General features: G+C 39.2%; 1 protein-coding gene and 1 long non-coding RNA gene across 2 annotated transcripts; one reads left to right on the top strand and one right to left on the bottom strand.

Moving 5' to 3' along the window:
- Positions 1-5,093: 5,093 nt before the first annotated feature.
- LOC121651453 (Fc receptor-like protein 5) lies at positions 5,094-19,822 on the top strand. Its single transcript, XM_042003685.1, has 9 exons — positions 5,094-5,124; positions 5,271-5,306; positions 6,610-6,724; positions 6,919-7,067; positions 10,266-10,514; positions 11,999-12,274; positions 12,884-13,129; positions 17,251-17,391; positions 19,628-19,822. The coding sequence occupies exons 1-9, from the start codon at positions 5,100-5,102 to the stop codon at positions 19,732-19,734; spliced, it is 1,344 nt and encodes a 447-aa protein (XP_041859619.1). The 5' UTR covers positions 5,094-5,099; the 3' UTR covers positions 19,735-19,822.
- Positions 15,113-16,250, bottom strand: LOC121651852. The gene is made up of 5 exons (XR_006012511.1): positions 16,200-16,250; positions 16,073-16,117; positions 15,630-15,691; positions 15,447-15,501; positions 15,113-15,283 (listed from the first exon to the last, which is right to left on the bottom strand). It is a non-coding gene; the product is annotated as an uncharacterized LOC121651852 (long non-coding RNA).
- Positions 19,823-20,925: the final 1,103 nt, after the last annotated feature.

Raw genomic sequence — 20,925 nt, 5'->3', positions numbered from 1 at the left:
AGGTCTTTTCTCAGGAAAAAAAAAAAAAAAAAAAAAAGGCCGGGAGGCCTCCTGGTTGGCTGGCAGAGAGGAAGTGCAGGAATGTAATTGTCCAATCAGAAGAGCTGGAGATCTGGAGGTTGGTCCCACCAGGGTGTAGGCTGAACGGGAGGCGGCCAATCAGGAAGGCGAAAGGGAGGGCGGTCCCTGCTGCATCTTCCACCAATCTCAGAGGAGCAACCAAGCAGCAGTATGCAAATTAACACAACCTCAGGCCACAGGCCTCACGTTTAATTTCTTTATGTTTTGTTCAATAAATCATTTAATATTTTTTCTTTCTGTTGTGATTCACCTTTTTTCACGATGATGATGATGACGATGATGATGATGATGATGAAGGCTCCAGTGAACCAGTAGATGAGAGAGATCCTGCACTTTCCCTCATAGACATCAACAAGAAATTAAACCTAATAGAAGCATAATTTCAGGATGAATTTTATTGTTTGAGTTACATCAGTGGCTAATTTCTAATGAATAGGAGATAAATGAAAGTTGCCTCCAGTAAGATGTGGTCCCTGCAGACTTGTTGGATTGGGGCTGGGCTCCAGTCTGAGACTTGATATTGGACTCTCAGGTTCGGTCCAATTGAGAAGGTCTTCGAAGTATTCCCTCCACTGCCTCACACAGTCGAGGTCAGCAGCCCCCCTTCCCCACTTTACACAGTGTTGATAGAGCCCTTCTTTCCCCTTCTGAGCTGCTGGTTGATGGTCCAGAATCTCCTCGAAGCAGTCCGGAATTAGGACCCATTTAATTAGGATCCATGTTCATAATCAGGGTTTTACAGGATCAGGACGACTTGTGGAAAAGTGTTCAGTTCTTTGTTTGCTGGACTTTTATTCATCATTTATTTTCCCTAATTTCTATCAAAGTTTCAAAGAAGGAGTCTGACTTTGTCACAAGTGTTTGATCATCACGTCATGTGATGTCAGAAAGTTTTGTACAAAAGTAATTAGTATAAAATCTTCTTTCTAATCCAGTATCAGTCGGGCTCTAGTTAAATTGTTATAATCCTGCTGAACCTCATATGGCCTCTGAGCTGCCTGCAGAACCAGGTTTTAATATAAACCAGTTCTAACATGTGAATTAACCAGGTTATCATCTTTGAGGGGCCATTTAAATCATTTGCTGGAGACACGTTAAAACCGGGGTTTTGTTGTGGTATAATTAACCCTGCCCTTTTCTTTGTACAGCCAGTAAAATGGAACCTTTTGTTTTGTTTTTGTTGTTGGTGGCGAAGCTCTATCTGGAGGCAGGGTCAGTAGCTGGTGTAGTGGTTTTGCCACCTTAGAAAAATCTGGGTAGTAGGAAAGAAAACCTAGAATGTGGCTCAACTCCCCCACTGTTGATGGTGGCTGGTCTTTGAATGCCTGAACAGGGGCTATTTCAGCTAGATCCACGCCATACCCTTCTTCTCATATCATCCGTCTGAGGAAGCAAACTTTTTGCTTGAAGACATCGCATTTTTGCAGACTAAGTTTGACACCATATTTCTGATATCTCTGCAGAACAGCTCGAATGTGATCTAAGTGACTGTCAAATGAAGGAGAGGAGACATCATGAAGACCCTTCAGGCAGTCTTCCATACTCCTCTGAAACTCCACTGGGGCTGAGCTGAGGCTGAATGGTATGCGGTTCCACTGATACAGGCCCCAGGGTGTGATAAAGGCTGTGAAAGGACAACTTTCAGGGTCCAGGAATCCCTGATGACATGCTTTGCCCTGATCAAGAACTGAAACCAGGAGCTGCCATGCAGGGAGTCTAGCATCTCTTGGATTCTGGGAATCGGGTGCCTGTCTGGCACAGACTTCTTTGAGTTCTCTGTAGACAATGCACGGCCTCAGTTCACCTGACTTTTTGCAAACGCAGACGATGGGGGAGGAGTAGGATGACCTTGACTCTAAACTGAATCTGAAATGCTGTCTATGCAGGATAAAGTAGGTTTTAATTCAAAGGTGCCTATTCTGATATCTGGATTTTTCTGAGCCTTCTACAGTGTTATAGTGCTGAATACTCATAAACACGTTTTTGAGTTTTCCTGTGCGTCACTAGACAACTGCTTTTAAAGAGTTTTTCTACTCCAATATTTCAATGACGATCTGGGGGGGGGGGGGGGGGGGGGGGGGGATCACTACCAGCAGGTAACACACATGTAATAATGAAAGTCATCAGTCTAAGTGTTAAAAATCCTTGATAAATAAAAAACATGATCTTCATCATGCTGTGTGATTTGTTCAGGTGACAGTGGGCTCATTAAAGCAGGTAGGTGATGGCATCTTCAAGCCCATTACAAAAGAAAACTGAAAGGTGTTTATTTGCTTACTGAGGTGAACCAGTAACTGTCTCTAAAGGATTTTAATTATGTGAGATGTTACTTTACATTTATTCAGTATAAAAATATCTATTAAAATTCAAATGTTTTATATTTAAAATCCAACTCAATATATAAATACCAGAGTAAGTAATTAAAGATATCCTCAGCCATCTTCAATCACATTTTTGGTTAGAGAAACTAAATTTCAACATAAAATGTACATTGTTCTAGTAAGAACTCAATTTCATTTCTATAATACACTTTAAAACTTTGAGTGAGCCATTTATTAGCTGGAGAGGAAAGGTAATGTAGATAAGAGTTCTTCCTGGTCAGAACATCTAAAGTTACATTATTCCAGTCTTAAAGATCCCAAACATCATCACCACTAAAACAATAATTGTCACTTTTCTCTTTTTACTTCCAGAGATTCAAAAAAGTCATTTTTGAAACTAGAAAGAGATTTTAATATGTAAAAATCAGAATATCGTAAAGATCCATGACTGATTTAATAGATGGATTAAAGAAAACACTCGGTCACTTTGTTTTTAGATGGAAATCTTACTGGGTCTGCCGTCCTTGGACCTCATTCACCAACAGCTCTTACAAACGAAGTTGTCCTTTGTATGAACTTTTTATAGATTCTGGCTTCACGAAACACTTCCTGGGCTTGTTCTTACCAGGAAAAGAATCTTTGAACACTCAGGAGTCGACTCATTTGAGTTTGGAAATTTTTGAGCAAAGTCTGAGTTTGTGTATATCTGTTTTATTAAAACCCAGTGATGAAGCTACTGTCGGCTTTTTAAAGAACTTTATGAAGCATTTAGAGATTTTAAAATAATAAAAACTCTATTAATCCCAGAGGGAAATGGCAGATCGTGTAAGATCGCGTGTACACTGGAATTTCTTGCGCCCCAGGGAGGTGCTTTTCCATGTCCATAGAGATCGCAGTCCCCGCCTTCAGCTGCCCAACGGTTTGCACAAGCTTTATGGCCCCTCCTACAGGTGGTTAGCCCATGGAAAGGGGGACCCATGTTGCCCCTTTGTTCTGTACCCAGCCAGACCCCTTGGGTGTTTACCTCTGGAGTTGGGCCACCCCCAGGCCTAGCTCCAGGACTTCGGTGGCTTAGCTCCAGAGGGGGTTCTCAGTGACACACATCTGGATGAGTAAGAGTTTAAGTCCATGCTGTTAATGATCATATGAGGTCTTTCTGTGCTGCTCCTTTTCTGGTCCCCTCACCCAGGGCCCGTTTGCCTTGGGTGACCCTACAAGGAGCATAGAACACCTGAGCTCCTGAGATCACTGGGACCATCCTAGTCCTCCACCTCGATAAGGTGGCAGCTTGAGAAGGGGCGTTTCACATCCTAAATCATATAACCATAACATGTCACATGTCAGACAGGTGGACCAGCAGAACACTCGTGACCCAAACTATAAACCCAGCTGAGAAGCTGAAGGGTCACCGTGGAAACCAGGGGCCTCATATATAAAGCTGGTGTGTGCACAAAGACAGCATCTGCGACTTATAAGACCAGTTTAGGATTTCTAAGAAGCAAACTGGATGGGAGGATGTCCGTAGCTCTGCGACAACTCTGACCCCGCTGTCTGCAGAAAACCTAGAGAATAAATTACCTGCATCATCCGCTGCCTCTCCCTCCATCAATGCACCACACAGGAGGACCTAACCAGGTCTGCTAGTTTTCTGTCTGTAGAGGAACTGAGGCATTCCTTTTCCTCCTCCTGTGGAGAGCCATGTGTGTTTTACAGCGACAGCAGGTTAAGACATCAGAGGATTTAACAACCTGGAGCTCAGCTTTATCACAGGATCTGTTAAACCTTCCCTCTGTGACCCCCCCAGGTCATGTGATGCAGAACTCGGTCACTTTGTTTTTAGATTTTTAAACCTTCTGAGCAAATTAACAACTAAACAGCATCTCATCTTGACCCAGGAGCTTCTGCTTTAGTCAGTGCCTGTTACCTCTTTCTCTCTGACTATTATTGCTATTTGTCTTCACACCTCCAGTGACGTTGGAGGTGTTTAGAGAAACCACAGTTTGACAGAGAGCGCTTTAAAAAACTGAGTTTGTTCTCAGAGAAGCAAGCTGTCTTTCTGCTGCAAAGGCAGCTTTGAAAGCAACAACCCTCCATCCTAACACAACTAATACTTCATTTTTGTGCTTTATGATCAAGCAACTCCAAGTCATGTGTGGTTGAGATGTACCTTAGTCCTGTAACAGGACATCACTGGCGTGGACGCCTTCCAATATGTTGGATCCTTTTTACCAGAAGTTCTGCTGCGTTTGATCATGTTTAACAATTTAAAGATTAATCAGTTCTAACTGCATTGGACACGACGAGCAGAGCTTTACTTTCAGCTTTTCATCCTGGCTTCTGGAAACATGTGGAATAAAAATCTTTGTCTTCTGTAAAAGCATCTCGGTTCTGTGGCTTCAGACTAAGTCTGAAATTTTTTACACAGAGGTTTCAGTGAAGCAGCCGTCTGATGTTCTGTGAGACAGGATGAAAAAACATTGACCACAGGATGGGAGTCGTTTTGATTTTTCTGCTTCTCTCAGATCAACACAAAGCATAAAGTCAAAGAAATGATGCAGAGCTGGCAGCATAGATCAGAGTTAAGCCGTATGAAGACCAGATTCATTCTGCAGGACCTCCTCCCCCTCCCACAACCCATGGTTTGTTTAACAGGGTGTTTTCATCACATTTGCTAAAAGACAGTCGGTGAAGTTCAGCATGAAGACGCCTCTACTTGTTCTCTGTAAGTAGACAAAACTTTATTCAGCAGTCAGAAATCTGCAGATGAGTATTTGAACTGAGAGAAAAACAAGCAGAGATGCTGAATGATTGAGCTCAGAAACATGTCAGCAGCAGAAATGTGTGACTGAGAGGAATCTGTTGTTTCAGTCGTCTTCACCTCCTGCCGGACGTCTGACGCTCGTGGTAAGATTCACACGTCCACATCTAAAGTTTGTGTCTAGGTTTCTCTATTGATTCTTATCTTACATTTATAAACATTCTTCATGTGTCTGCCCACCACGCATCACTCCACGAGCAGGCCATTGTCATGATTGATGGTTTATGTTCCGATTTCTTGTGTTTGGTTTTTTTTTTTTTTGTGTGTGTTTGGTTTTTTTTTTTTTGTGTGTGTGTGTTTTTTTTTTTTGTTTTTGGTTTGTTCTTGGTTTTTGGTGTTTAGAGTCATGTTCTGTGCTTTTGGTTTCTGCTCTTCAGTTCACCTGGTTAATTAACTTCACACTTCAGCTGTGTGTTGTTAGTTCCTTTGTGTATTTAAAGTCTAATGGTTTCGGTTCCTCCTTGCTAGTTCACTGCTTTCTTCTTCCTGTTTGCAATGTCAGTTTCTGTCAGACCAGAGACTTTTTGTTTTTGTAAGTTAAGTTTTTCTTTATAAAAACCTGCACCAGTCTGCCTTCCTCACGTCCACGGCTCCTGACAGCCGTAGGTTTGATTCTGATTTTGATAGAGACATAAAAGAGTTCTGTTGCTCTAATGACAGATGTTTATTTGCAGTATCATGTAAATCTGAACAAGCAGAAGTGCAAAATATTTTCATCACACTCGACTAAACTGAATCCAGGATTATTTTAATGAATGAATTCTGCAGCTCCTGCTCTGTCTTTTTCTCTCTTTCCTTCCCTCTTTTTCTTCGATAATGTCTTCTTTTGATCCTGAATCAGCCATTGTCCGAGTTCAACGCAACCGGTATGTTTACATCTGCTTGCTAGCATGTAGTGTTGGTGCGTAAAACTAAACACAGCTGCAACGTCATGTGACATCCCGGAAGAAGCAGTGATGGCTCCAGAATAATAGATATCACTGTGCCATCAGTCGGTTGTTGAACGAGGAGTTTTAAGGTTGGAAAGTTACATAACGCTTCTTTAAAATTTCAGATTATTTCACTTATTAATTTGGTTTTGAGGGGCTTATCCCACTGGTAAATAACCTTTCGGTTGCCATGAATACTCATCAGGTCTTAAAAGTCAGTCCAGTGTACATGGATAAACTAGTTAGCTCCCATACTCCAAACCAGCAAGAAAACGTCTTAAAAACCATCAGACAGTGTAGTGACTAAAAGAAAACGGTCAACTGTATGTAAAGTACAGTTTGATCCGACCCACCATCTCCTGCTGCCACCTAAAGGCACATACTAGAATACATGTTCTGATGAAGGAGGAGATAATAACTGTCCTGTGTCTGCTTGTCCTCACATCTCTCTTTACATCAGCCTCCATAAAGGTCTCTCCCAGCTGGCCTCAGTATTTCGAGTATGATGAGATCTCCATCAGCTGTGAGCAGTTCGGACCTGGTAAATGGACGGTGTGGGGATACTCCACAGAGAGGTCAGTGTTTAGCTTTGTCCAGCACACCTCTGCCAAACCAGCACAACACTAAAGCTAAACATAGTTAGCAGCTTGGTACAGTGTTAGCTGTCATTGTTTTAGCTCCATAACTCTCACCGCTTCATTTGTTAACTTGTGGATTGTTTGTGAGCTTCAGCCTGAGTTGATGAGCATCATGAATGCTGTGTTCTCAGAAAGCAGCTGTCCCAGTGTGGGTCCATGTGGGGAAGCCCCACTGCCTCCACCTGCCAAATGAAGACTGTGAAGCAGTCTAACAGTGGAGTGTACTGGTGTCAATCTGCACACAGAGACAGCAGCAATGCCGTCAACATCACCATCACTGGTGAGATGCTCCCGCCTCACACCTCCTCCGTCAACCTGCAACACAGCATTGACTATTACAATCACAAGTCACCCACCATCAGCTAGTTCCCAACATGCTTCTACCTAAATAGAATAGAACGCTTAACTTTATTTAATTATAATAAATGCAAGCTTTTGTATGGGGCATGAGCAACTGGTGTTCAAAATTTCCTTCGGGATTAATAAAGTACATCTTATCTTATCTTATCTTATCTTATCTTATCTTAAACATAGTAATGACTCTGGTTTAACCTTTAAAACTCCAAAACATGTTACCTATTTATACTCTGCCTTGTTTTTATATATAACATAGCTTTTAAAAGATGAAGCTTTTAATCCCAATATGAACCAGTCTGTAACAACTGAAGCTTTTAATCCCAGTATAAACCAGTCTGTAACAGCTGAAGCTTTTAATCCAGGTATGAACCATTCTTTAGTAGTTGAAGCTTTTAATCCCAGTATAAACCAGTCTGTAGCAACTGAAGCTTTTATCCCAGTATAAACCAGTCTGTACAAGATAATTCAAAGTGCTTTACATAAAACATTAAAAGGCATTACAGTTATTTAAAAATAGTAAAAGACAGCAACAAATATCAAGAATCACAATAAAATAATTAATGACATTAAAATGATTTAAAGCAAGATAAGTTAAAAAGTTACCGTGCAGATTTCATGCATAGGCGCATGAGAAAAGAAATGTTTTTAACCTGGATATAAAAATGTCTACATTTGGTGAAAGTTTAATCTCCATCTAAAAGACAGTTTAAAAGGACATTAACTGGCTCCAGGTCATCAGGAGACACAGTGATGTAAAGCTGTGTGTCATCAGCATAGCTGTGAAAATCAATGCCGTGTCTTCTGATGACATCCCCAAGAGGTAACATGTTCAAATTAAAAAGTATGGGGCCTAAAATTGATCCCTGGGAAACCCCACACTTAACTTCATGGATTTTTGAGAAGCATGTATCCATACTTACAAAGAATTTTTGATCTGTGAGATAGGAGTAAAACCATTTGAGAACAGTACCTGAGAGGCCCACCAGACTTCTGAGTCTGTCTAGTAAAATCTGGTGATCAACTGTATCAAAGGCGGCACTAAGATCCAGAAGAACCAGGACAGAAAGTTTCTGTGAGCCTAGGTTAGATCTAAGATCATTAACAATTTTTAAAAGGGCCGTCTTGGTACTGTGGTTTTTCCTAAAACCAAAAAAACTATATATTTGCAATAAATAACTTAACATTTTGAATAGATAATGTAACTATTATAAATTTTACCAATCTTTTACCAGTTAAACACATGTAAAATGAAACAGTCAACAAACAGTAAGAACACTATGAAACAGGTCAAACACTGTGGAGTTACACCTGATTTTCTCTACAAGGCAAGGCAAGGCAGTTTATTTGTATTACATAAAACAAAGGCATTACAGATATTTAGAAATAGTAAAAGGCATCAACACATAATCACAATAAAATAATAAATTACATTAAAATGATTAAAAGAAAGTTAAAAAGTTTCTGTGCAGATTTCATGCATAGGCGCATGAGAAAAGAAATGTTTTTAACCTGGATATAAAAATGTCTACATTTGGTGAAAGTTTAATCTCCACTGGCAGTTTGTTCCACTTGTTTGCAGCATAACAGCTAAATGCTGCTTCTCCGTGTTTAGTCTGGACTCTGGTTTGGACTAGTTGACCAGAGTCTTTGGATCTCAGAGGTCTGCTGGGTTTCTGAACATATCAAAGATGTATTCTGGGCCTAAATCGTTCTGGGATTTGTTAACAATCAGAAGGGTTTTAAAATCTATTCTGTGACTGACTGAAAGCCAGTGTAAAGATTTCAAAACTGGTGTGATGTGTTCAGGTCTCTTAGTCCTGGTTAAAACTCTAGCAGCAGTGTTTTGGATGAGCTGCAGATGTTTAATGATCTTTTTAGGAAGTCCAGGTAAAAGACCAGTACAGTAATCCAGCCTACTGGAGATGAATGCATGGATGAGTTTCTCTTGGTCTTTCTGGGAGATTGACTTCAGTCATCTGGTGACAGAGACACATAAAGTTGTGTATCATCAGCATAACTTTGATAATTAATGCTATAATTCTGTAATATTTGACCCAAAGGGAGCATATACAGGTTGAACAGAAGAGGTCCAAGGACTGACCCCTGGGGGACTCCACAAGTCATGGCCACTCGCTCGGATTCATAGCTGCCGATCGTAACAAAATAACTCTAAATAGGACCTGAACCAGTTAAGGATCGCTCCAGAAAGTCCAACCCACTTTTCCAGCCTGTGCAACAGGATTCTGTGATCTACAGTATCAAACGCAGCACTGAGATCCAACAGAACCAGGACTGATACTTGACCAGAATCAGTATTCAACCTAATGTCATTTAACACTTTGACCAGAGCTGTTTCAGTGCTGTGATGAAGTTGGAAGCCAGACTGAAATTTGTCAAGAAATTTATCAGGTGAAGCTTTTAATCCCAGTCAGCATGCAGACATGATGTTTCCAGGACAGCCTCAGTTGTTAGACTATGAGGCTAAAATGGTGTAAAATAAATGTACCAATTTATATAGTAGAATGAAGTTCTTAGTCACACCTTATGGTACCCCTGGACACACCATCAGTGATGTAATCTGGAATCACAGTGGCTTTCGGGTCTTTCAACAATCCGACCCCCTCCCCCAGCCAGGGCTGATCAGACCCCAGGTTGTGTCCAGGGAGCGCTACCTACTTGCCACGCCTCTCCACTTGACGCCACTTCTGCTGCTTCGGTGGCCAACTTGATGGCCCTTCTCCCGCTGGCTCCTGTGGTCCTTTGGCCAACAAAGAACTTTGTAAGGACACTTAGGAGAAAACATGGCTTTTGGCTCAAGCTGTCAGAACTCTAGTAGAGGACCCGAGCTTGAGGTGAACAGCCACCCAGCCTACCTAGGAGAGGTGGGCGGTTGGGTGAGGCAGGAGTTTTTCTTTTTTTGTTATATATGCTGTAAGATCCAGAATATGAACAATAATTAATGAACATATGAATATGAACACTGTATTCTGTCTGATGCAGCCTTTAAATCACCCTGAAAACTTGTGTAACACCAGAGACCAGAGTTTACTGATTTGTTTTCTCGTGTATGTTCATCTTTTTCTCTCAAACATACAAACACATTTTCCCATCCTGTGTCCAGACAAACCAGTGATTCTGCAGAGTCCTGTACTCCCTGTGATGGAGGGAGAGGATGTCACTCTGAGCTGTAAAGCAAACCCCCCAAAACCTTTCTCAAACCCCACAGCTGCTTTCTATAAGGATAGCACCCTCATCAGGACTGAGCCTACAGGTCACATGACCCTCAAGAATGTTTCTAAGCTGAATGAAGGATCCTACACATGTAGAATCGATCATGAAGAGTCTCCACCCAGTTGGCTGCTGATGAGAGGTAAACATCCACCTCTTGTGTGTTTCAAAAGAGTTTCATCACTTCTAGATGCTCCAGCCTCCAGTCTGCATCCCGCTCTGCTAGAATGAATGACCAAAGCTTACTTTTGGCATTTTCTTTTACTGACTGGTCCATGCTGGCAGACTGTCCAACTTATTTAGCTGAATGCATTTTATAACATGTAATATTTGTTTCACAATGACAGGACATATAGCGGTTGAGGTTCTTATTAATATCCTGAAAATCCTGTTTTTTTTTTTTTTGTTTTTTGTTTGTTTTTGTTTTCTAAGCATGCACTTTTAGGAGTATTAATATTGAATGTGCCTTTAATAATTTTTGCTAATAGCTTTAAAATATAACGTGAAATGTAATATTTGATTGTGCAGAAATGTCTTACACTTCACATCATTTTCCTTGTTTTTATTCTGCTTCACTGGTGTCACAGTTTCCTGTTTTTCTAGATTCTGTGCATATGGGAGGGTCAGAGTTTCTGTGGAGATAGGGACATTCATAAATCCATGATGAACTTACTGACTGATTTAGCTGAACTTACCGATTTAGTGAAAAATGTATTCATTCATTCTCTGTACCGCTTAGTCTATTAAGGGTTGTGGGTTAGCTGGAGCATATCCCAGCATTAACAGGTGAGAGGCAAGGCACATCCTGGACAGGTCACCAGTCCATCGCAGGGCCAACATATAGGGGATGAACAACCATTCAAACTTGCACTCACTCCTGCCATACGACTACTCTACCCACTGAACCATGCCGCCCTCAAAAACAAAGAAACCCAGTTTAAAAATACCTGGTCTCCATTCTTTTACCACATTCAGGGCAGATTCTTCTAATGCCAATAACCACATATGATGGTTGTGTACATGTATATGACATGTTTTATAAAATAGTATATTATTTAATTACATTAATACATGATAAATAACACAAATTAATATATTTAATCTGCCCATCATGATTGTAAGGACACCTCTGCTCCTCCCCCTCAACTTTTCCTTAAAAAATATAATAAAGAGTAGAAAAGAGAAAGTATTAGATGGCCCATCACGCAGCCCTGCTAAAAACATATATATATATATATAATGTCATTGTGATCTCCCAGAACTTGGCTCCAAGGGGTTTCCCCCCCACTGGACCTATTTAAATTGTATTTGAATATTTGAATATATTCATTTGGTTTTTCCTGTGTTTCTGACCTCATCATAACCACCAGGAGAGTCGTTTAAATTAGGTTAAATGACAAAAGAAAGCATCAAATACATTTAACTGGTGGCACTGCTGTTCATTAAAAATGAGATCATGTTGGAAGACAACATCACCTTTTCCAGTTAGACTTTTTTAATGTGTTCAGAGTCTGTACGCTCATATACAGTCTGCTGTAGTGGTGAACTGGACAGAGAGTCGGGGAGTATTTCATGGACATTCCAAGTTCAGCTGAATCCAGTCTAACAGTCTGTCTCTGTCCCCAGATGATTCTGAGCCGGCGTCTCTGTCAGTGTCTCCAGACTTGTCTCAGCTGTTTGAGTATGAAAAATTGTCTCTGAGCTGCGGAAACAGCAGCTTTGATGGGTGGAGGATCAGCAGGTTCACCTCCGAAGGCCAAATGTCCACCTGTGGACAGGGATGGGGAACGGCGACTTCCTCTGTCTGTAACGTCCACAAGTTGAAACAGCGTGATAGTGCCATCTACTGGTGTGAGTCTCCTACAAAGCAGCGAAGCAACTCCGTCCAGATCTCTGTACACGGTAGGAGCAGCAGACATTAAGGAGACCATGTTCCGTGGTTTTATTATGGGTGGGCGGCATTAATACTTACAAACCTCTCTCTTTTTCTCACGTTGACACTGTCTCTGCACCTCTTGTCACCTTCTGTCTGAACACTCCAGTTTAGCTCCTGTCTCTTTAAGAGCCCATTTACAGGCCTAGTCTGCTCTGATTGGTCATTGTTTGAGATGTGACGGACCGACACAAGGCACACATTATGCAAATGTGGGACATGGTGATGTCATCAAGTACAGGAAGGACTCCAAACGAGGCATTCAGGCAGCTTAGGAGCTTCTGTAGGAGAGAACAAATTATTTCAGGCTTTTAACTCTAAAAAATCTAATGTGCACAGAGCTACACAACACTCTGAAGAGAAAAGAAAACCAACAAAACAATCATTAGCCCCTCTGATTATTTAGTTAAATGTTAAAGTATTTTAGATTAGATGTTTTCTAGCTGTAATTCATTTTTTTAAATTTGTATATCTGCTCTCTCACGTGGATACTCATATGTGAAAAATCTTGTTTTTCTTTCTCTGTTAATCCAGGGACTTTATTTTAATGCAAACTCCTTTTTACTTTCTGTGTCCAGACAAACCGGTGATCCTGCAGAGTCCCGTCCTCCCTGTGAAGGAGGGACATACCGTCACTCTGTGCTGTAAAGCAAAGACCACGCCCTCCAACCTCCCAGCTTCTTTCTATAAAGATGGCTCCTTCATCAGGACTGAGCCTACAGGTCACATGACCCTCCATCCCGTTAGCAGGTCTGATGAAGGTCTCTACAGATGTAACATCAGTGGTCATGGAGAGTCTCCACCCAGCTGGCTGTTTGTCAGAGGTGAGGCCAGCTTCTTCATAAAACGTCATCAACCTGCTCTGAATTTTTACTATTATCAAATATGGTGGCAGCTGAATGACACTAAGGAACTCGCCTATACAGGCTTCTCCTATACAGTTTAATGTCACATCTGAGGTAAACAACCACCACTTTATGATCCTGAAACCCCCGAAAGTGAAGAGCCTTCATTTTGATTCTTGTGTGACATTAAACCTGAAAGATGTACAAGAGCACAGAATCACTGCAGAGAGATCAAAAGATCCAGGACTTCATGTGAAATACATTTTTTTAACAAAAAACTGGTTTAATTTGATTTACTTTGACCTTCTCTAACAGTGAAATTCCTACATTTTAAATACGAGGGAACAGTCTGTATGATTTCAGTAGCCTGTTATGTGCAATAACCCCCAGCTGCAGACTGCAGAATGGGGCGGGGCTGGATATTGGGCGGGGTTGGACGTCCAGGGGGCGTGGCTAGACTGAGGGGCGTGGCTAGACATTAATGGATGGTTGCATTCAGAACCCCACTTGTGGACAAATGGAAGAACTACAACGGAACTTCATTAATTTATTTACAGCTGTCTGTAAAATGATTTAATCTTTCTTACATGAAAGAAAAGGCTATTCTTTATAGTATTTCAACAAATATGAGCCATAAAAAAGTAATAAATATAAATTTGTAAAATTATGATTTACTGAAATACAAATTTTTTTTGTGTGTGTAAAATTATTTAAAAAATAACCTTGACTATTGAGAGCACTTTGCTTATGAGCAGTAGGCCAGAATAAATAAACAGGTGCAGAAGTTTGATGGAGTTACAGAAAACACCTGATTGTAGCAATCTCATCAAAGTATTGTTGAACCAAATACACACACATACTTATACATTATGTATGTGTATATATATATATATATATATATATATATATGTATATATATATATGTATATATATATATATATACATATATATATGTATATATATATATATATATACATATATATATGTATATATACACACACACAAACACTGAGTTTATCCATGTGAATCTAAAAACAAAACAGCCTTTGCAAACATTTTTATTTCCCGTCAGTACCATTTTATTTGTAGTTAGTGAAAACGTGCACAGATTTTTAGGTTTTGTTTCTCAACACACTCGATCATGAAGTTTTCATAGTCTGCTTGACATTTGAATGTAAACATGAATGGCTCATAAACATCTTCCCAGCTGTTTTCGATGGTCCAGTCAGTTTCTCTTGTTTGTTGGATAACATCTGCTCTCTCTGGTGGATCCATGGAGAGAATTTCGGGGAGGGAGACCTTTCCTTGAAGACCATTCCTGAGGCACCACTCAGAAGCCAGTTTGGCATCCTTAAGAAATGGATGCTTCTCCAACAAAAATAAAAAAAATTCCACATAACAATAACATGAACTTGACCTGCTGAAATAAATTTAATAAGAGAAAATAAAAAATTTAACAGAATATGCTATACCAACTCATTCTCTTCCAGGTTTGTGGAAATCCTTTCCATTGCTGTTTTTTCTTTACTTTGGGGATCTTCGTTCTATATAAAACAGGGCAGGGACGGATTTTAATTACAACAGTAAAAATATTTTTTTAATGCAAGTCTGTCTTCTGTGGGGTTTATCCTGGCTTGAGAGGCAAGGTATTGATGATGATACATTTTAAACTGCATCTCCAGTCTCCAGTCACTTAAGGAATATCAAGTTGTTATAAGCATTGCATTTTCGAATACATTTTAATTAAGTGGACTTTAAAGTGTACTTAATGTAAAAAAAACTCATCCTGATGTTACATAATTAAGATTTAGACTTACATATTGGAAAAATATTGTCTGCTTCAATGAAATTATTCAGTTATCAATGACCACAAAACAGCAGCTTTAGACAAGTTTTACCATATAGTACAAAAGGCAACAATTGGGACAGAATTTTTTGTCCTGTTGCCTATGATGCAGACAATGGATTTTTAAAAGATGGCAAGGCAATTGTTAACCAATTGTACTTCAGACAGATCAAGATTTAATAAAAAATTATGGTTGTGAAGCAAGTCGTCTAAGATCTTTAATAGTTTGTAGTACTGAATCATACCCAGACTTCCTCCACAGTTCTGTTCTTTTTTGGTGGATCACCCTGTGAAATGAATTGCATGAAAAAGGAAATGAATTTGGTTATTGTATTTAGATGGGTTGAAAAGGAAACTGCAATAAAACAGGTTTATGGTTTTACAAAGTATTCTGAAATATATGTTTGTGTTAAACAAAAAGAGGATCAAACACATACATTAACTTCTTACCCCATCAGTTCCATCTTTTTCCCTGTGTCTTTTTCTTGATCTCGTTCCTTCCAAGCTACATAAAAAACAAGTTACCTTTCAAACTTTGAATGAAACTTCACAATATTTTTTGTATGGAGAAACAGGTAGTTGGATTAAGATTTAGAATGGTATCTGTCCAAAATTTGTCCTATTAATACTTACGGCAAAGGAAAGTGTTGAAGAAGAAGCATGCACCACCATTTCCTTATACGCCCCATGTCTAACTGTGGAAGACGAAGACATTAAACAAAAAAAGTGAAAAGAAAATATAATCAACCTGACTTGAATCACTTATTTTTACACATCTCTTGTCTACAGATATGACCACTGTAATGAAATTTAAATTATAGACTAAGAATGGATAGCGAATATATGTGTTTTATAGGTTATCTCTTTGTTGTAACAATGCTGTTTGAAAGGCCTTTTTATTTCACCTTTAAATGGTGGCATATTTAAGAGTATTTGGGTTGTGGCCATTAAAAACTTTTGCAATAATTTCTTAATGGCAAACAATTTCACAGCTATACTGACAAAAATTGGGAAAAAATTTTAATGCAAAAGGATGAACAAATTTTATTGAATGAAGGTATATCAACACACCCTACCTCACTGAAATCGAAAGTGGACCCCATGACAAAGTACAGTGCATACTGTCGAGAAGAGAAAAACAATGTTATGCTTGTAGAAATCTAATTAATAAAACTAACAAAAGATTCAAGACTCTCAAATGACCATAATCACAAACACTCCGCAGTTGTTGGACACCCCTTGTTTTGGTAAGCCCTATAAACAAGGAAACAAAAAATGTCAATTTCAACGTCTGCTCTATCGCCTTATGGACATTTTTTTCTTATTGTCTGTTACATTTGGTCGAAGGATATGTATACAATATTTGTTTTAATTTTAGTGTAATTATGCTATTCTTGATATATTATGCACACTTTTGCTCCTAATAGTGTCTCTTGCTTCTTTCTGTGGCTAGTCTTCTCCTGGATCAGAGCGCTACGAGCCGCAGAGCCTTCCTGAAACATGCAGCTTCAACATAAGTTTTTATTGTTATATTAGCCTACAGCAAAATAAATAAGTCAATTTTGCAGTTGATTGCCTGATAAAAAAAAAGTGATTTTCTTTCGTTCTTTCCTTTACGTTTGGAATAACATTTAAAATAGTTTATTTGAGTGCTTCAACTGCAACCCGCCCGAATGGAATTAAAACCTTAATTTTTCGACATGCAATCTGTGCATCTCTAATATCCACAACTTAAAACCAGATAGCAGCATAACTCAGTTTGAAGTTAACAGTATGAAACATGCTAGCAGCAAAACGTTAGCACTTAAAACTTGTCCACACCATCTCAGAGCAGAAATTATCACAAAAGAAGCATTTTTACCGTACACAAGTCTGTATTACTGTATTAATACAGTATGTGTTAACTGAATTTCCCTATGGGATTAATAAAGTCTTTTTCATTTAATTTAATTCATTTTATTACCTTCCCCCTTTTCGATTCATACTCCTTCCTCGAGAATTAGCGGGATCTGCTACAAAATGGTCATGCAGGAGTAAGGAGATGGATAATCCAATCAAAACGTAGCGTGGGCGGAGCTGGACGTCCAACCCCGCCCAATATCCAGCCCCGCCCCGTTCTGCAGTCTGCAGCTAGGACTCTCTCGTTATGTGTGGAGTTTTTCCTTCCTGGATGGTGTTTCATGGTGTGGCTGTAAACTCTGCTTTAGTGAGCAGATTTTAAACTTTCCTGACTGCCTGTATTTGATTTTTCCAGCTGTCGATGTCCCGGTTTCACAATCCACTCCGACACCTCTCAGCCCGACTGTGCTGAGAGTGATACTGCACATCATGGTGTCCTCTCCATACTTCATCTCCACCATCCTTGCGCTGTCTTTGTATCGGCACAATTGCACAGGTAATGCTTGCTCATACTGACAACAGGAGGATGTTTTCCTTCTTCACTGTCTGAAGGTCCAACAAACTAATATGAGGTCACAGTGCAGAGAAAGCCTTGATGGAAGTCACCAGGTGGTCTACTAACAATGTACGTATGTATGAACACAGATAAAGCCGTTTATTTCTGCATTACAGTCTGAAATATATGTCTATGCTAAACACTCCTGCAGTCTTACTGACAGTAAAATTTCAGCTTCAGAAATGTTGCTTTGTGGAAATAAGCCGGGGTGCTCACGTGATCTGTGCGACCTGAGAGCAGCTTGTTTATCTGTCTAGTTTATGTAATAGTATGTAAATCTGTGTGGATCTTCACAACTTTGGAGCTTGTGTGTGTCTTTTAATAATAAATAAAACGGATGAACTTGAAGCTCTTGCCAGATTCAGATGTGAGTTTAAAGAGACATAAGCCAGCTGTTGAGTCAGCTAAATGTTGGACTGAAGACAGTATTGCCTCACTCCAGACATGTTTCGACTGTACAGAGTAGAATGTTTTTATGAATCATGTAAGGACTGAGATGATCTGACTGACACTATTTCTTCTTGCATATCCTTCTGTGTTGATTGTAACATTCCCATTAAAACAATTTAATTATACCCAAACAACAAACCATAGGTCACAAAAGATGTAAAACAGGTAATAAATAAGAAAAAGGACATATTTTACACAGGGACCAGTCAGAGAAAAAAAAAGAATTAAAGCAAGAAATAAGAAAAAGAAGGAGGTTGTACAAAGATAAAGTAGAAGTATAGCAGTGGTAATCTGCATGACGCATGGAAATGTATCAAAACTACGGCCGTCCGTTTCTCAAATGCAAAATAAAATTGACAGAAAACCTATTAAAATGAAGGGAATAGAGGAGGCAACACTTCCTGATGCTTTTAATACATTTTATTGTTGCTTTGAAAATTTTTATTTTTCTAAGGAGCTCTTCTCTCTTAAAGAAAACATGTCCCCTGACTCAACTATTGTGATCAGACTGGAGTGTATCAGGGACCTGATGAGATGGGTGAACAATAGAAAGGCTCCTGGCCCAGACCAGATTTGTGGGCGCACTTTGAGATATTGTGCTGACCAACTGAACCCTGTCCTACATTATATTTTTCAATCATCTCTGGATACGAATCATGTCCCTCTTGGCTGGAAGACCTCTGCTGTAATTCCTGAGAACAAGATTAATGTGCCAAAACAACTAAATGACTTTAGACCTGTCACATTAAGCTCCCTTTGTATGAAACTTATTAAAAAATTGTGAAAAGCATGATTCTGGAGTATGTGAATGGGAAAATCAACCCCATGCACTTTGCTTACCATGCAAGAAAGGGAGTTGAGGACACAAAACTTTTTATACTAGACTCTATTTAAGCATTTAGAAAGGCCCCAAGCCCATGCTAGACTTTTTTTTGCATATTTTTTTTTGTTTGCCTTTAATACAATGCAGCCATATCTTTTGATTGAGAGGCTCTTAAATGAATTTAGATTGCCTCAGCAACTGGTCCTCTGGATTTTAGATTTCTTGACTATGAGGAAAGAGTTCTTGTTAATAACTGTCTATCAGAATGTGTCAGTGTATCAACAGTTTCACCACAAGGCTGTGTTTTATCGCCTCTCTTTTTATTTTATATACTAATGAATCTAAAAGCACTTCTGAGCACAGCTACTTGGTCAAGTTCTCATATATATATATATATGTCTGTGTGTGTGTGTGTGTGTGTGTGTGTGTGTATATATATATATATATATATATATATATATATATATATATATATGTGTGTGTGTGTGTGTGTGTGTGTGTGTGTGTATATATATATATATATATATATATATATATATATATATATATATGTATGTATATGAAAGAGAGAGATCACCGAGCTCTTCCTCTTGTGTCATACTATACTTTGTGGATGTATTTTGTATGTTGTGCTGCTCAGATTAATTGCCCCTGGTGGGACTAAGTTGGGGGGTGTCAGACTTTGTGATTCATTTAAATGCTGGATAATCTTTGCAGCTCTAACAGATAATCTGACCTGCTTTGAACAAGAAAGAAACATGCTAACATAAGATAATTGGCAGTAAACAAAGCGTCAAGGTGAAGCTGATGGTCACGTCTTCTGTGATGGAGAAAGTCTCTGACAGGATGAAAACAACCCACTCCAACATCCCATTTCACAGCCATTTTTCCTAAACTCTGCAGGGAGGAGCCCTCCTGTTTCCAGGACAAAGTCTCCACGCAGTAACGAAGAGGAGGGAATGGACCGTGACGATGCCACGGCTGATGTCACCACTGAGCATCATTTCTAAAATCAACTTTCTCATTTTATTTTACTTCAATCTTACTGCTCTCTTTTTGTCATGTGTTGATCGTTTTATAAAATTTTAACCATAAAATACCAAAAAATTAGGCTTCTATGTTTTTTGTTTTTATTTTCCTTCAGTTTTCTGGGTTTGATGTTGAAACTTTTGATCTCATGAACAAGCTGGAGATTAAAAACGTTTTTTTTTTATTTTTTTTATTCCATTTTCAAACAATTTCTGTGAAAATGGAAATGAGTGACTGGATCATCTCCAATAGAGTCCTTCAGGGAAGAAATAAATGCTCCACACAAAGCAAAAAAGACCAGAGAGTTGGAGATGTGTTGGAGGTCGGGAGGAAGGCTGGAGGAGGTGGAGAGCAGATGATTAAATCAACATGTTTATTTACATTATATTAGCGTGTTGAAAACAGCTGAACATGATGGGATCCCCACAAACACTGATGGAAGAACTGGGTGTAGTGGGTGTTAACCAGGCTCTCCTCTTCAGACCCGTCCTTCCTTTCTTCAGCCACCTGGATGTGACTGGATACCTGCAAACAGCCAAGTGATGGGAATTTTATTAATGAAAAAAGGAATAAATCTTTTTAAGAAAAAGAAAACAAATGATGGAATATTTAGAGAAATAAATGTAAAATAAGAAATAAGGATGAAAATAAGATGAAAGAATATAAAGACTTTTCAATCCAACTCTTCTACTCAATGAGTTTTTTTCTCCAATTTTAACCGTATCACTCCACCTTCTCGCCATTGTAGCAGCAGCACAATATAGTCCCAACAAGTGTGAGACTTCTGTTCACCAAAAACAAAAACAGATCGTATCTTACAGTCACTACATGCCGTCAGTAAGGTTTATCCTCAGTAACAGTGATAGTGCTGTAACCATGTAAAGATTATTTATTTAGAATACCTGTTATTGAAAAGTAACGCTGTCACTAATGCTGTTTATTTTAACACTGTTACTCCCATCGCTGGTAATGAGTTATATATTAAAGTATATGAAAATGAATATAAGGATTTATTATCTTTATATGATTTGAAAGATAATGAGGATCTGACAAGGAGTAACTGAAAACCCAGGACTTAAATACACAGACTGACAAATTAAACACAGGTGAGTAATCAGACAAGGTACACTAACGAACAGAAACCAAACACGAAACTAAGCCCTGAACATCAA

The sequence above is a fragment of the Melanotaenia boesemani genome, chromosome 2 (assembly GCF_017639745.1).
Source record: "Melanotaenia boesemani isolate fMelBoe1 chromosome 2, fMelBoe1.pri, whole genome shotgun sequence".
Lineage (NCBI taxonomy): Eukaryota > Metazoa > Chordata > Actinopteri > Atheriniformes > Melanotaeniidae > Melanotaenia > Melanotaenia boesemani.
This window is presented reverse-complemented; position numbering and strand designations above follow the sequence as displayed.

Bases quoted from the DNA above. Each gene is read 5' to 3' on its own strand.
- LOC121651453 (XM_042003685.1), top strand. From the start codon at position 5,100: ATGAAGACGCCTCTACTTGTTCTCT. The intron at 5,125-5,270 runs GTAAGTAGACAA...CTGTTGTTTCAG, and splicing joins GACGCCTCTACTTGTTCTCT to TCGTCTTCACCTCCTGCCGG. The intron at 12,275-12,883 runs GTAGGAGCAGCA...TTCTGTGTCCAG, and splicing joins CGTCCAGATCTCTGTACACG to ACAAACCGGTGATCCTGCAG.